The following is an 18,098-nucleotide window of genomic DNA, read 5'->3' on the forward strand; positions in this document are numbered from 1 at the left end:
TTCTCGGTGGTTTGTTTTTCTCTGGCCAGATATCCTTTAAAGTTTCCGTGTCCAGTTACTAATTGTGTGGCTTTGCTGGCTAAATAATTTAAATACAAATATCTCCAAAACGGTAACTCTGAGCGACTTCAACTTGGTATACCTTTTTTACGTAAAAAATATGAAAAAAGTATTATTTTCAATAAAAACTTAAATACAGTTAAGCACAAAAAAGTTATGACCTTAAGAAAGAGAAAAAGATGTCACATACAGCGCCCCCTACTTATTTGTTAAAAAAATGAATTTCTCGACCTAAAAAACCCCTAACTACAATTTTTTGTGAAAAAAAGTTAACTTTTGTTAAAGTTATTGGGGAAAAACAAAAAAAAAAGTTTTAAGTTTAACACCCTGTATCTCAGTTAATATCAACTTTTGGATATAGGTAAATATAGTTAAATCGTAATATTTTTACATCAGGAGTCTGTGGTTTTTTTATGTACCATTAATTAGCGGACACCCTGTATATTGGGTAATGGATGTTTGCCCATCATTACTTGTTGGATGCCTTTGTCGCTTGTCAAAGCAGGATGTACTCAAATAGCAGCATTTTTTCCAGACTATTTTAGTGTATAAGAATTTTTTCAGGTTTCTATAAATGCAGTGTTGATTTTTATTTTAAAAGTTATTCTGAATTGTTCTCAAGTTTCATTGAAAAAAATTGGAAAATCTGTGCATTGGAATCTTTTTTATCCAAGTTTTTGAAAATCATGTCTAAGAGTAAAGGAAGTTTCAGGTAACTTGGGTCGTAATTCTACTTTTAGTGCTCAGATCAACTTTATTATAGTTTTAAAAGTTGCTATGGAGTGTTCTTTAGCTTTCAATGAAAAAAATCGTAAAAATCAATGCACTAGAAGGTTTTTTTATCCAAGTTTTTTAAGACCATGTCTAAGACCAAAGGCAGTTTCATGCTACTCGGGTCATAACTCCACTTCTAGTACTCAGATCAATTTGATTTTTGTTTTAAAGGTTTTTTTCAAACGTTACCTTTTATTTAAAAAAATCACGAAAATCCATGCATTAGAAGTTTATTTATTCAGGTTTTTGAAAATTATGTCCAAGAGGGCGTTACTCTGCTAAGAGTTTCTCTTTTCTCGTCATCTATATTTTTCAAAACGGTTTTACCGTAATAACAAATAAATAAATATCGAAAATAACACTTTATTTTTTTAAAAACTGCATGTAACAAATACATTAAAATTTAAACGCGTTTGCATAAAACAAACTTTTAACACCATGAAAATCACCGAATTACTTTCGGCGATTGTAAATGGTCAGTTTTTACCATTCGTCATGACTGAAGGGATGGTCTTTGTGTTCGTATGCACTAAAAAAAATAACGTTTAATAAACATAAAAATGTTAATAACAACCTTAAAGCTTACTCGGCATATGGACAGATCCTTCCGTTGCAATCGAAGGTGTCCAAGTGGGCCATATCGTCGGCGGAAAGTTCAAAGTCCCAAATGTCGAAGTTCTCTTGGATTCTGGACTTGGTGACCGATTTCGGAATGACGATTAAACCTCTTTGGATACCGTACCTGGAAAAAATATAAAACATGTTGTAAAAGTAGTAAATTAGCGTTTGTTTTATTGTGTCTTAGACAAATGTTTTCTTAATGCTGACCTGATGACAACTTGAGCGGGGGTTTTTCCGTATTTCTTGGCGATCGCTTGAAGTTTGGGATCCTCGAGCAGTTGTGGGTCGTCCGGTTTGGCCCATGGCCTGTCTGGGGATCCCAAGGGACTGTACGCGGTAACCACGATACCTTTGGACTGGCAGAACTCAATAAGTTTCTTCTGGTTGAGGTATGGGTGGACTTCGATCTAAAAAAAAAATCCGTAAAAAATTAGTAAATTTTTTCAACACTACATAAAACCAAATGCATACGTAAGTACAAGGTGTCCCATTTTGTGTACTTTTGCGGGATATCTCCGTTATGTTTAAAAACCTTAAAAAAGTCAAATAAATATGGGTGTAAATTACGTAAAAACGCATTAATAAAATGATCTAATAACTAAATATTCTTCGATATTTCAGGCTACGAATAAGATATCGAGATACGGTTTTCACTGGTCTATTTAGCTATCGTTTGTGCTCTAGCGGCATTCCTAAACACTAGACATATCAGAGATAAGACAGATTTGTTGGAGCAATAAATATTTTTTCCAACGAGACCAAATTTGTTAAAATTCGTTCAGTCGTTTAGGAGTTACAGCTGTTTATTTAAAAAACCTTGAATTACCCCCAACCACTTTATTTTAATAGATACCTTACAAAGTGTTCAACAAAAATTACTCGAGTAAAGCTGAACTTTAAAAAGCATATATTTTTACGTAACATTTACTGGGTAGATTTCAGTAAAAAATCACTTAAAAAGTTTAAGATGGCGGTTACGCCCCCTGGACCGACTATCTTGGAAATCTACAAATATTTTCCACAGTATTCTTTTGGCCACTTCAGTCATAAAATTTTTTACCGGAAGTCTCTACGACGAATAGTTTCCAAGATACAGCACTTTGCATTCTTATCTGGCCACCCTGTACATGCCACCGAACGTGACACATTTAACTTAAGCTATGGACCAAATTAGGTTGACCAAACAAGTCAAAGGAGATAAATTCCATTATCAAACAATACAACCTTAGAGATGCTATTTTGAACCTGTCACGCGCATGGAATAAACTGGAACCAGTAGAAATATTGGAAAAATTTTTGGAATTGCAGAGCGGTGACGATCGAGAAGACAACATCTTGACTAAAAATTGTCAGGTCTGAATAGCATAGTAGAGGTTAACATTAATTTGTTAGTAGAAATTAATTCAGGGCAAGGATTTAAACGTGCGGATATCGAAGAATGGAATAATTATTACTTCAAAAACTTTAACAATAATTTGTGATAATTCAGAGAGCAAAGAAGATCAAAATCCAGGCCTAACTCAGGTTAGGGATAAAATCACTCATGCAGAGGCAGTTCTTGCTTTTTATGTGTTTCGTCCGGGCTAGCATTATATGGCTCTTGCCGGTCTTTTGAGGTCATACTATCGAGATTTGGCGCCATCTTTTTATCGTTTTGGGTCGCATCTAAGCGATTGGATTTTTGACTGCTCGGAATATAGGAATCGACTGAACGGGATAAGGTCTGGGTGTGATGTTATTGGAAGTGAGCCTACAGAGCAGGCAACGCCCCCTCAGTATGCGGAACAGTTGGCTGATGAGAAACGGTCGGACGGAGCTGTGAACGTTACTGGTCTTTTAGGATTGTTTATGGTTATTTGGCGTATGATTTGGGTTTTATGTGGGATTTGTGTTTGGAGTGTTTAGTAAGGAATGTGACAATAAAAAATGAAGTCTATGATTTTAGAAACGAAAAATGGAACAACTTTTTAGAGGAATTAAATAATGATGATGAATATCACAAAAATTTTTGGTGAGTCTTAAAGATACTGAGTGGAAAAACCAAAACAGATTTTCCGCCCATACAAATAGAAGATGGAAGTCTGGTGTACTCGGACTTAGAAAAATAATAGAAAAAGTCGAGGCATTCAACAAAGCACTAGAAAAACAATTCAACATTAACGAAGGACCTGAAAATCCAACACTAGAAGAAGAAATCAATAATACATATAAAATAATGGAAGAAACACTACCACAAACTATAAGAAGCCCCAAAAAAATTAAACTGCACGAAATAAGAGACCTTATAGCACTACAACTGAACAGAAAAGCACCAGGTTACGACAACATAAATAACAAGATGCTAAAAAACTACCTGATAACATACTAATCGATCTATTAACAATATATAACCAATGTCTTAACCTGTGCCATTTTCCTCAGAGGAAAACCATCAATTGGGAAAATCTTTGAAAAAGCGGTACTCAACAGACTGAGAGAGGAAACAGAATACTTAAAGATAATCCCCAAAGAACAACATGGATTTGTGCAGGGTCACTCAACAGAAATGCAGCGGGCGAGAATTCAACAAAGCTTGGTCGATTCATTTAACGCAAGATACTCAACCGCTATGAGAAAGCTTTCGATCGGCATGGCGGATTGATACACAAAATGTTAAAATTCGGTATATCTGCCGGCATGGTAAAATTAATTCAGAGTTTTCTAAGAGGAAGAACTTTCACAGCTAATATTAATAGCTAATTCCCTATAGGGAAGTAAAAGCGGGAGTGCCTCAGGGCTTCCCCGCTATCTCCAACCCTTTCCAATATTTACCAGGCGGATATACCGAAGAATGAGCACTATTCACAATTGGCGTTATTCGCCGACGACACCTGCGTTTTCGCCAGCTGCAAATACTTGGACCAGTTGAATGCTTACATACAAAGCCACATAGAAAAACTTTGCTTATAGGCGCAAAAATGAAAGATAAAGATCAATGAAAACAAGACTGAAGCAATATTAATCACAAAAAGAAAGATCGCGAAATTCCAAATCTGGTGGTATTGGGCACGGAAGTCCCCTGGAAGAGCGATATCTGCTACCTAGGGGTTTTCTTCGATATTAAAAACAACTTCAGCTATCACATAAAAAGGCAACTTAACCAGTGCAATGGCCTGATCCAGGGACTTTACTCCTTTTTGAGTCGAAAAAGCAAAATGCTTGTGTAGGTACAAACAAACTATTAGACCTAAACTCCTCTATGGCTCATGCGTGCTAACCAACATTACAAAATCGAATCTCATAAAATTAGAGCGTTTTCAGAGCAAAACTTTAAGAATAATTACCAACTCTCCCATATACGCAAGAAATATTGATATAAGAGAGGACTGCCGCATCGAGACCATAGAGGAGTTTATAAAAATGAAACACATCAAATTTAAAGAACGGGTAAGGTCCCTCGAGAATGAAGAATTAAAAACAATCTTATTAAAATGGAGAGAAAATCGTCCATGGAGAGGCGTTTTCTCTTAAACAATACTCAAAAGCAAACACCCAAACAAGCACAAGTTGTCCTTTCTCAGGCTTTTGCACACTCGACCTCATTCACTAATTCTAAATCAAAACCAAAAATGTCATTTGACGGTCCAAACATAAACGACACCGGCTAAATGCTATGTTTACTCCGCCGCCTGGTCCAAGGTAACGGATCAACAGCTTTCGCTTTGGGGGGCGTGGTCTCCGCACAGGCAAGCGACCAATCCCAGAGCAATCCTACCTTATAAAATATAACCCACCTTTTCGCGTCCCGACAGTTGATTCTCATGCTCCGATCCTTATAAACCAAAGCACTCCGGCATCGGAGTGCTTGTTGCATAACCAAATAAATAAAAGATAGGCGCCTAAATCTCAACAAACAGCAAGTCAGAAGACCGGCAAGAGCCATGTAGCTAGCCCGGACACAAAAACAGTGCTAAGATGATGATGAGTAAGGACTGTGGGATTTGGGTTTAGAAGATACTAAGAAAAAAAGAAATGGATCCTGTTAGGACTTAGACCTCGAGTCCTAGAAGAAACTTGATTGTCGGTTTTGATTTTAGTTTTTCTAATTTTGCCATCAAGTTGTCAATTTTTTCTTCTAACATCCCATCAGGCAAACTTTAAGAGGTTTGTATTCTTGATAGTCAAGTCTGGGCGTTTCATATGAGATCCTGAGGGGCCACCGTAGGCTCCGCCCTCCTTGTGATAGAGTCCGTGTAGGTCGTTTTTTTCAAGGTATCCGCGAATCTGTTTTTCTTTTGTTAGTTTCTGTTTTTTAAGAATGGGTTTTTTGGGCAGCGCCAAAAACTCGCCGGATGGTCGCCACCGCAATTACAACAGTTCGCAGGAGCTGCTCTGTTTTTATCACAGTTTGAGTAAAAGTGATCGCCCTTGCATTTATGGCAACGCGGCTTTGCGTTGCAATTGCTCATGACGTGTCCATACTCTTGGCATCGATGGCACTGCCCAATTTGCGTCATATTTTCGATAGTGTGGGTCCTTAAACGCTCGACACACGGACCCTAATGTTCAAAAGGTTTTCTATCTTGAATATACCCTCCTAATCTCTTGGGACGAGAAATCTGATGAGGTCCGTAGGCCTTCTGCGGCCTGGGCCGGTTTTAAACCAACCCATTTCCTCAGGCTCAAACCCCACCATTCTAAGCTGCTCCTCAACTTCTTCCAACTTAAAGTACTCTCAGGATATCATTTAATTTTCTGTCCTTAAGGAAGAAGGAATGGAATTCCATTGCCCTTTCCTTGAGGAGTCTTGTAAGTTCTCTATGATCTTTGGATGTTTTGTGGAAAAGCACTAATCCCAATCTATCCTTTTGTACTTTTGTGATATTTGCAAAATAATTTAAATTTTGTAGCATAGTATGACGTGTCTCTTAGCACTACCTTTGGGATTTTAGATATATTGGAATCGACGCTTTTCTCTTTTCCCACTAAGGAGAAGTTATTTAGGGGCATGTATAATGGGTTTTTAGGATTTTGGATGGGATTTACAGTTGGGTTTGAATCTGACGATGTTGAGGGGGCAGGCACCCTGTTTGGTGTTTTAACAGGGTGAGCCAGTTCAGACGCCAGCATCGTCAGATGCTTTTCGAGTTTGGCATTTTTATTACTTAGGGCGTCGTTATAGTTCAACACCTCCTCGAGTTTTCTATTCGGGTCAGTGATCTGCTTCTTGAAAGAATGGTTTTCAGAGGTCATCGAGTGTATCTTGTACTCTGGGGATTTAATTCTCTCTTTTATAAAAGGTAAGAAAGATCTCTTTCTTGAATCTCTTCATCGAGCTTCCTTTTCCGTTCCTCACTGAGCCTTAATTCCGCACTCTGAGGTGGCGCTTTGCCAGCTCCCATGTCGGGGTTTTTAGCTGTTTGGAAAGTCTAAGATCAAGACGGGATTGTGATGAGGGTTTTTTGAATTTTGAGGAGTCATCCGAAGTCTTACCCCGCTCTCTCTCTTGTCTACTTTTTGTTTTGTCGCTATCTTTTGTTGCAGAGGCAGTTCGTGGATTTAACAGAGGTCTGGAATGGACAGAACAAAACACTGCTAACTTCGAGGATGTTCAGGTTCTACACAAATTACCTGAATCGACAACTATTCTTTTAAACAAACGTTTTCGTAAAAAAAAAATTGGATAACTGTTTCTTGGGTTTTAACCAAGATTAACTATGCATGTATAAATCTAAATACCTACGTTAATACTATCTGACTTTCATAATATAGATAAGTATTAAGTTCAAGTTCCATTAAAAAAAGTGCATTATGTTTTTTCTTTATCCAATAGTATGAACTCCTCGAAAGCATGAACACAGTCATCTCTAACTAGTTCCCGTTATCGAGACTCTAATGTAAAATTTTTCTAAGGCATTAAAATGATCATTTTACACCCTTGTTACATAAAAATATCAATTTTAACATACTTGGTTCGTTGCGGGTGGAATAGTGGCGGCCGCCAAAACTCTTTCCAACTGTTTCTTGTTAAAGTTGGAAACGCCGATGGACTTGGTGAGACCTTTCTTCACCAGTTCCTCCATGGCTTTCCACGTGTCCACGTAGTCTACATCGCTGAAAGCGGTGGTGCCGTCTGGGTTAACGGGGAACAGGGCGTCGTCCTCTTTGAGGGCCATCGGCCAGTGAATTAGGTACAAGTCCAAGTACTCCAGACCCAAATTTTTAAGGGTTGTCCTGATGGCGGGCTCGACTAAGTCCGGTCGGTGCATGGTATTCCACAATTTGCTGAAAAATTCAAACCGTTTAAATGACTTGCAATTTTTGAGCATAGAAGCCTTTAAGGCGATGAATGTCTGTATACTTTTTGTAGCACATCAGTATATATGAGTTATTTATGAGAGAATAATTTATAAAACCTGGTTAAAAAACTCATCCTGTTCCTTCCCCAGTCAGTCTTAAACCAGACCTAACTATTCTGGATAAATTGTTCAAAGAATTTCTTCTATTACCTGGTTATGTAAAGTTCTTCCCTTTTAACGGTTCCGTCGGCCAGTTTGGCCTTGAGAGCCTCTCCCACTTCCGGTTCATTTTCGTAGATGTGAGCGCAGTCGATGTGACGGTACCCAATGTCGATAGCGTCTTTGACTGCTTGGGTCACTTGACCAGGTTTGGACTGCGAAAAAAATATATTATATTACACTCTAAAATGAGGTAAATTAAAGGTACATTAATTCAAAAGTAATGGAACTAAGTCAAAAGTATACTATAATTAAAAGGATCTATATCACAGTGTATATTTAAAATTATTAAGGGCCTTTCAAATGGATTATTGCAAACATAGTCCGTAGCGTAAAATTGTTTATAAAAAAATTCAAAAGATCTTAGTCTACACTGTGAAATATTGAAGTTTATTTTACTTAAAGTTCAGGAAAATCGTCTGTTATAGTCTTGTTAAAATGACTTTTTTATCTATGTTTGCAGTTGGAATTCCCATCTTGTAACCACAATACCTAGGAAACTCAATAAAAACTTTATCAATGGAATTAATATAATATGGATCAATATATTAGAGACCAGAACATCGTGCCATCTCGAGCTACAATTTCTTGATGTAAAACTAAAACGTGTCATCCAATAAAAGTGATGCCAAGGTCTTCAATTTGATTTTTGCAGTTTTGGTCAACATAATTCATGAGATAGTTTGAGATGTATTTTTTTTACCTTTAAAAAAAATAGTTTAGTGTTGGGTTTCATACTTTTAGTTTGCGTTTTTACCACTAAAATGACATTTTATTAAATGTGATCTTTTACATTGCCTAACACTATTTTAGTTAGTTAGGATTTGACTTGTTAAAACGTGTTCTAGATATGTATTATTACCTATAAACTTGTTGTTTTGAATTATAATATCAGATAAGCGATGCAGTACTGAAAGCTTTAACTGCTAAAACCTAATTCTTAATCCCTTCGTATCATGGAAATATGCTGTTAATGGGGTGCTATTGTATGCACTTTCAGATTTTACATTATGAGGGTGGTTATTTGGTCCTTTTATGATTTTGTGAGTCCCATTATTTGTCGAATAACCAGATCTGGCTCAGCAAAATCTCTCTTAGTTTTAAGCTCTCTGCGTACTTCTCTCAGTGGTTTTTGTCAAAGTAATGTTAGATCTACATTAATCCTGATATTATCATCATTTAAAGATCTTTAACGTTTCAAGCACTCACCAACAAACCTCTTATCTGAGAAAATCAGCTTCAGTAGCCTAGTGCAACTTTATCTGACATATTGATTTGAAATCAGTTGCATTAATAGACATTTTTTGCAAAGTAGCGGTTATCATGGTTTATGCACTCTTTGATATCTCTGCATTGTGATGCAGTCACATTAAACTCATTAATGTTATTGGATCTTGTAACACAATCCTGAATTTCACCCAAGACATCAATTGTGTTGTCTGCCTCTATTTTATTAGTAGTTGTATCGCCATCATCTATCAGTGGAGTGGAATGTCAGCATACAGCTGTCACAAGATACTTTTCTTATCTTCTATAATATCAGTAGAACAAATTGATGCCATTTCTAATTTCATTTTTATATCTAATTGCAAATTTTATGAAAATAACCCACCAAAACAAATGAAATCTTTTCGCAGAGAATGACCCAGCGAAATCCAAATGTAGAATGAGTGAATAGAAATCATTAACCTATTGTTCCTTTTTTACAATAGGCTATGATAATGCAGCTTATATTTATAACAATTGATTTTTTTTTTCAATTGGCCTTTAACTAATATTCCAAGGGAAACTGACCTGACTCAAATAATTTTCAGATCCTAATGTAAATGGAAAATTTTGCTATCCATACCTCTCTTGACATTAAAAACTTTAGTAAAAACAGTAAATATTTGTATATGTTTTCAGTTTTGTATATCTGAGGTCTTGCTATACAAAACAATTGAAGTTGGTTGAAGGGAAGGAGTATTAGTAGTTCGACCCTATCTACAGTCAAAATAACAGGAATTGAATATTTCAGGCTAAGTAGTTATTGATGACCCTGAATTTTTCTTATTGGATATACCCTGTATATTATTGTACAAAAAGGAACATATAAGAGTATTGAATTTCATTTCCTCATTTCCCTTTTAAGAAACTGCTGATTAGGAAATTATAATCTTTCTTCAGCAAAAGCGTTAATAAACAGTTTTTGATGCTCCCAGTCTTTTAAACACTGTCGTATCGAGATATTCGATAATTAAAAGTTTACTCGTTGCTTGTATCAAAACAGTTGTTTTATTTAATGCCCTTTTCCTATTATAAAACTTAATAATTCAAATATTTGAACATACACATCAATTTTTTTTCATAATTATCATCGATCATAAAAAATTTATTATGAGTGTAAATGTTATCTCATAATGTAGTGAAGTAATAAGAGATTAATATTATCATTATTACAATACACAGAATATGTGTAAGATAACCAAACATGCAGCAATATATCAGAAAGGTTAAAAAAACCACAAATAATCTGCTAATTTTAGCTAACTAATATGTAGTAAAAATGTTTGCCTAAAACCAAATTGCATAATTTAATCGGCTCTAAGGTCAAGGTTTTAATAAACAAAAGAAGATATAAGGAAACTTTCTTTTTGAATGCCTAATTTGACATGTTTTTCAACAAAATCCTGCTAAATACTTTACACATGCCTATCTATTACAAAATTTCACTATTTTAACCCACTTGTTGCTATAATGGCAAAACAAGAGTTAACAATAGAGGGGCTGAGTGACCACTCTCTCCACAGGTCAAACATATATTTAGTCCAAAATGACCCCCCAGTACTAATTTAAAGTCATATATAGTAAAATCCTTTTAATATGATCTGCTAAAGTGATCTTTTGAGGCAATTTTATTAATACAAGGCATCTTAGAACCTAAGGGACAAAACTAACTAACCTACTAATTTAAAGCCATATAATTATAGTAAAATCCTTTTAACATCAGCAGCCAAAGTGATCTTTTGGGGCAATTATATTAACACAATGCCTCTTAAAATCTAAGGGACAAAAGTGAGGTTATAACAGTAGCCTATAAATCCCTAAAAAAGCCGGTAATAAAACGTGATTTTCTTACCTTCCAAGTGCCCAACCCAAAAATAGGAAACTCCTGGCCGTTATTGAACTTGATCTTCGGAACTTTTCCTGCCATTTTTCGTACCGCTAATCTAGTTATGCCCAGAACCATTAAACGCCGAAAGCGAAATGTGCGCGTATCCGCCGCCTATAACTGAATTTATACGGTCGAGACCTTGAATAGATTTTTGCCTGGACCGGAGTAGGATTTTATTTATCGCCGTAAATTGCTCAATCACTATTTTCACTCAAATCTATTTTCGATTTATCTTCCTTTCACACAAAAATTGTTAGGCTCTTTGATGCTTCCTTCCCAATGATTAAAATCAAACCGAAATCCAAACCTATAAAATCTTGGTTCACGAGGGGTTTGAAAGTATCTTCAAGAAATCTGAGATCTCTTCACACAATAAGAAAGTTCACTGACTCTCCAGTTTTTCATAACTATTTCAATTCTTACCGAGCCTTGTATCGTCGTCTGATAAGAATCGCTAAGCAAACTTACTACTCCAACCGTTTAAGTGGTTCATCTAACAAATATAAGGAGAGTTGGAAAATTATTAATGATATTCGTCACAATTGTGGTAAGCAGTCAAGACAATGCCCTGAAGTCTCTCCCAATGATTTTAACAATTTTTTTTCTAATATTGCTCTACAACTTCAGCAAAATTTGAACCCTTCTGTGGATCCTCTTTCCTTTATGCCAGCCATTCATGTTCCAAATTCCTTCTTCTTTATACCTACAAACCTAAACGAACTCAAGGATATTCTGTATACTGAAAAAAATAAAAATTCAACTGGCATTTAAATTACTTCTCATCGTTCTTCAAGACCGTAAGAATGATAGGCTGGATTTTTCGGTTTATGACTAATCTTCAACATCCATCAAAGAGAATCAACGGAGAACTTTGTTTTGAGGAGGTCGAGAGGGCTGAAGTTTTTATTTTTCGGCTAGTACAGGCTGAAGCTTTTGGGGGTTCGGAAACTAGGAAACTCAAATCATTAGATCCATTTAGATTAATAATGGACAGTAATTTAATACGTTTTGTTATTGTTATCAATACTCATGCAATTTCGATTTTCGGTAAGAAAATACTTTTTAACCAATAACTTAATCATAATTACAATTTTATTTTGTGTTGTTTGGGATAAGAAACAGTTTTTCTCTTTTTTTTTTTTTTTGTTGTTTAATTTATTTAATTGCATGAAGTTATTACGATTTTTGCTTAATTTTTTTGCTTGGTTTTGGTTCTATATGAATAATTATTATTTTTTACAAAATAATCCCGGGGCATTGTGTGGAAGCGCTGTTTTTTCTATTTTGTTTTCTATTGTTTTGTTTTTAGGCTAAGCTATTTATTATCTATATATACCTGTATAGGGAAACACTGATATATTTTCGAGCTTGCATAACATTAAATTTTTCCGCATTTTTGCTATAATTATACATACATATATTATTCTTAATAAGAATCAAATTGGTTACTGGATGATGACTACTAGTAAATTCAAAGTTGGCCACTTAAACGTAAGATCTATCTTTACGGGTTTTGCTGAATTACGTGATATGATAGAAGCAAATAATTTTGAGATATTTTTGTTGTCTGAAACTTGGCTGTCTGAGGGGGATGATTCTGACGCATTTAAGATTCCGGGTTACCAAATGTTTAGAAAAGATAAGGTCGGCAGGGGGGGAGGTGTGGCTGCTTTTGTTAAATGTACATATCAAGTTGATATATTGACTTTTGATTTTAATATTAATCCTAAACTTGAATACCTTTTTTTTAAGATTAGGTTGGGAAATAAGTATTATGGCTTTTGTGTTTTTTACAAGCCACCAACGCTAAATTTTAGTGCATTAACCGCTGACTTTGATAATATATTTTCATGTCTTTATCCTGCTGTAGAAGAAACTTTTTGTTTAGGGGACTTTAAAATTAATTTATTGAGTCTTCAAAATCCACTTACTACACTTTTTGAAAACTACAACCTACATCAAGTAAATGAAGAGCCCACACGAGTAACGGCAAATGTAAGTACTCTTTTAGATGTCATATTTGTTTCTAATGTGCTGTTGGTTTCTAATAAGGGTGTGTTATCGGCTGATGCCGTATCCGACCATAAAATTATATATTGTGAATTAAATTTAGCAAAAATAAATTGCAGTCAAAAAATTGTTAGGTACCGTTGTTTTAAAAATTTTAATGTATACAATTTCAATGCAGACATGCACAATTTGCCGTGGGATAATATTTTTTACGAAAATGACATTAATATGAAGATATCTATGTTTAATAATTTTATTTTAACCCTTTTCGATAGGCATGCGCCTGTCCGAGAATCTCGCATTACTAAGCCTAAAGCACCATGGCTCACAGAAAACCTAAAAATCTTTATGAGACAAAGGGATGATGCCTTGCGTATATTCAAACAGTCAAAACTATTGGAAGATTGGAATACTTACAAAGGTTTAAGAAATTTTACTTTGTCTCGGGTTCGGAGAGAGAAGAGGAAGTATATCGATTCACTTTTTTTAAATAAAAGAAAACCGAGTCAGCTGTGGAATGCACTAAAAAGTTTTAATATTTGTAAGAATAAGGGTGGTCTAATTCCGTCGTTTCTCTCTGATCCCAATGAGATAAGTAATTTTTTTGACTTAACTGCGCAAGTCAATCCAGGCTGTGAGGAAAAAACGTCTTATTATAATAATAACTTTTATAGAGATGCGAATATGTTTAGTTTCCATTTAACAAGTCCGGATGAGGTTAACAAAATTTTAAATAATATAAAAACAATTGCGATAGGTACCGATCAAATTTCTTCATTAATGCTTAAGTATTGTAGCCCCTTTGTTGACTTGTACTTAACCCACATTATAAATTGTTGCATAGAGATAAGTTACTTTCCTGATCAATGGAAAATTTCAATGGGAAAACCTTTGCCTAAAATGTCTACTCCTACAACTCTTAATGACATTCGCATTATAAGTATTTTGCCTGCCGTTTCGAAAATTTTTTAAAGAATTCTTTATAATCAGATATATAACTATTGCTTATCTAATGAAATAATACCAAATTCACAATGTGGGTTTAGGAAACATTTTAACACTTCGGTAGCACTTTGTAATGTAACTGATGACTTATTTAGAGCTTGTGATAAAAACATGCATACCGTTTTAGTGTTGTTGGATTATTCTAAGGCGTTTGACACCATTAACCATAATTTGTTGTGCGCTAAGCTTAAGTATTACGGTTTTAATAATAACTCCTATTTGCTTTTAAAATCCTATTTGTCTAATAGATATCAAACGATTTTTTCCGATAACAGAAAGTCTGAACAAGTAAGTATTAGTTGTGGAGTACCGCAGGGTTCTATTTTGGGTCCTTTGCTTTTTATAATGTATACCTCAGATGTTTTAAAATCGCTTAAATATTGTAAGCTTCAGGCATTTGCTGATGATACGCAAATTTATTATTGTTTTGATTACAGCGACTATAAAGAGGCCGAATCACTCATAAATGAAGACCTGCAAGCACTAGGCTTAAACTCAAAAAATCACAATTTAAAATTAAATCCTAATAAGTCCCAGCTTATGATATTTGGTAACAAAAATCAAAGAGAGTTTTTAAAATCTAATATAAATATTAATTTCGATAATACAAGATTGGAATTTGTAAACAATGGTAAAAACTTGGGGGTTATTTTGGATGAACAATTAAGATTTAAGGAACACCTTAAAAAAATTTTTCAAAGAACTTTTATGTTGCCTGAAAACATTGTATAATAACCGCCATATGTTAAATGTAAAGTTAAGAAAACAATTATGTGAATCCCTTGTACTGTCTCATTTTAATTATGCTGACGTAGTTTATGGGTTTTGTCTAGATTTGGAAAGTCGGGTAAGAATTCAAAGGGTCCAAAATGCTTGCGTTCGATTTGTTTATGGTCTCCGAAAATTTGACCATGTATCTTATTTATATAGAGATATTAGATGGCTTAAAATGGATATGCGCAGGATATTACATTTTGCAGTGTTTTTATTGAAAATAATTAATGACACATCTTCCCCTGTCTCCCTTAAAGAAAGACTAATTTTTCGGGACACTGTTCATGGTTTAAATATAAGGTTTTCTAAAAGAATTACGGTTCCACTTCATCATAGTGCCATGTTTCAGAGGTCATATTCTTATAATGCAGCAAATATTTTTAATAAAGTACCAACAAACCTAATTAATTTATCAATTCAATCTTTTAAAATAAAATTCAAGGAACATCTATTTAATTTGCAAACCAATGGAGATTTTTTTTAGTGGCTTTTGTTATTTGTGCAATTTTTCTGGCAAATTTAATGTTTGTTATGCAAGTTTCTTCTAATTGTAATATTTAATTAATAATTTATTGTAATTTACTAATTAATTTGCCTAAGATAATTTTTTTTTTAACTACCTAATTTATTTACTGATGGTAAAGTATAGCTTCTGGTTCAGTAGAGTAGCTCTTTAAAGCTAGACTGCGCCAGTGGTTTATGCTACTTTTTTTTTAATAATGTTTTTTTTTTCAGCTTTTTAATAATGTTTTTTTTCTCAGCTATGTTTATGTAATTTTAAAAATAAAAGGCATATTTATTTATTTATTTATTTTATTTATTTACAGATGAACATGGGCTGATAAGGTTGAAGTCACGTGTAAGTGCCCGGGAGGATAGTGAGTTGTTTAAATACCCCATAGTGTTACCGACAAAGCATCCTCTGGTGACGAAACTTATTTTCCAGGAACATATTAAAAATTGTCATATTCGTACTCAGGGGCTTCTGTGCATCTTAAGAGAGAGATTTTGGATTTTGGGTGGGCGTCGGAGTGTCCGGTGTGTTATCTCTAGGTGTGTTATATGCAAGAGACATAACAGCAAATCATTCGACGTTAGCACACCGCTTCTTCCTCTAGATCGTGTTAGAGATGCTGCGGCGTATGAGGTTACTGGGGTCGACTTTGCTGGGCCAGTGTTTTTAAAGGGTGGCGAAAAGGCCTGGATTTGCATGTTTACTTGTGCCGTATATACGTATGTACGTCGTTATCGGTAACGAACTTTTTGCAATCGCTAAGACGGTTGATCGCGAGGCGCGGAAGACCTAAAACTATGTTCAGCGACAACGGAACGAACTTTGTCGAGACGGACAACGCGTTTAAAGCTTTGGATTGGGACGCAATCGCGAAATTTAGTAGTGCGGAACGGATAAAGTGGCGTTTCAACCCTCCTACCGCGAGTTGGTGGGGTGGTTTTTGAGAGCGACTGATAGGTTTTTTGAAGCAACTTCTTCGAAAGGTTCTGGGGCGGGCAGCTCTGGTAAATGAAGAGTTGGTTACAGTACTGTGTGATTGCGAATCGGTGATAAATTCGCGTCCTCTCACTTATTTGTCAAGTGAGCCAGAGGAGTTAGTGCCATTGACTCCTATGATGTTCTTGCGTGAGATTCAGGAAGGTGGCGTTCCTGATTGTGAGGCTCTGGATAGTCAGTCACTCTGTAAGAGAGTGATATATTTGCAAAAAGTTCGGAGGGACTTACGTCAACGATTTCGTGCAGAGTGCCTAGGCCAGCTGTGCTTGTTTAGGCAAGGTTCTAAACAGAAGATAATGTTGGGTGATGTAGTCATTATCGGCAACGACAATGACAAAAAAATGGACTGGCCTTTGGGTTTGGTGACGGAGCTACTGTCTGCTCGAGATGGCGAGACGCGCTTGGTGCGATTGAGGACTGCTCGAGGTCAAGTGTTGCGTCCTGTGCAACGTCTCTATGCACTGGAGTGTGTGCCTGACGAATCCATAGTGGAGCCAGAGGATGACCCGGTTATCCCCGTAGACTGCGTAGAGGGTGGCAAAAGCTGTTTGCAAGATCTTTCAGAAGAAGCTGAAGCTGCATGTGACCAAAGTGCGGGAGTGTTAAAAAGCAGAGCACCCGAAAAAGTGAGTCAAAGTGTTGTGACGCGCAGTGGACGTACCGTCAATGTGCCTAACAGGTTTTTGTAATCGGGTCTAGTTTTAATGGTGTTTTAGAGTTAGGCTTTTAGAGTTGTTACTGTTTAGGTCTAGTTCTAGTTAATGTTTAAAATATGGGACAACGCAGCATTATATATATCAACTATTAAGTTTATCTCCTTTTGATATTTGATATTGTTGTGTCTTTAGGGCCTATCAGTAATACAATCGCCCTGTTATACCGGCGTTTATGTTTATATTTTTTGTTTAGCTTTGGGTTACGGTTGATCGTCGACCGCCGCCAGGAATAATTCTGTGGCAAGAAGTTAAAAGGGCATAACTCAAATTTACTCACTTTTCAGGATATACGAAAGACTAGATTTAAAGGATATTATTGATTGATACCTTTAAAATAAACGCTCTTTTAAAAAAAAACATGTTTGCATAAGTCAAAATACGTATTTTTTAATTTATCCTAAAAATTTTAGTTATTTTTCTAAAAGTATCTATGTTTTTTAAAAAAAATGGGTGGACATAATTCAGACATACATATAATCCTAGCCGACAAAAGGGCATAATTGGACCTTTTAAAAATATAAGATGACCAACAGAATGTCAAACGAATCTAAATCGAGATAGGCCCTTTTATCGATTTGTTTTTAAAATAAAAAAAAATCAGTATTTAAAACAACTAGACTTATTAATTATTATCATTTTATTAGAAATTCCGTTTTAAAAATAGTCTAATAAATTATTATTGTACTTCATCAAGTACCTATTACTTATTACTAAAAAAGAACAAAAAAGTTTTTGCTGAGAGAACTAGAGAAACCAATCTTCAAATTTTTACTAGGTACGCACATTAAACATTAAGACACAACAAAGAACATTAATCAACAACAAAAATATTTTTCTTAAAAAAAAAGAGTCTTTTAAACAAACCCTATCAAGCGCGGTGCATGATTTTTTTCCAGCAGAAAATACAAATGAAACAGTAAATGAAACAAACTAAATGATAGACGTATTCTTTTTAAAGCTAAATTTAAACTTTAAAG

At 35.1% G+C, this 18,098-nt stretch overlaps 1 protein-coding gene across 1 annotated transcript; it reads right to left on the reverse strand.

Annotated features, from left to right (window-relative positions):
* Positions 1-1,181: 1,181 nt before the first annotated feature.
* LOC126746872 (aldo-keto reductase family 1 member B1-like) lies at positions 1,182-11,236 on the reverse strand. Its single transcript, XM_050455265.1, has 6 exons — positions 11,071-11,236; positions 7,944-8,107; positions 7,404-7,719; positions 1,663-1,862; positions 1,421-1,576; positions 1,182-1,363 (listed from the first exon to the last, which is right to left on the reverse strand). The coding sequence occupies exons 1-6, from the start codon at positions 11,179-11,181 to the stop codon at positions 1,318-1,320; spliced, it is 993 nt and encodes a 330-aa protein (XP_050311222.1). The 5' UTR covers positions 11,182-11,236; the 3' UTR covers positions 1,182-1,317.
* Positions 11,237-18,098: the final 6,862 nt, after the last annotated feature.

This window comes from Anthonomus grandis, chromosome 18 (genome assembly GCF_022605725.1).
Source record: "Anthonomus grandis grandis chromosome 18, icAntGran1.3, whole genome shotgun sequence".
Classification (NCBI taxonomy): domain Eukaryota; kingdom Metazoa; phylum Arthropoda; class Insecta; order Coleoptera; family Curculionidae; genus Anthonomus; species Anthonomus grandis.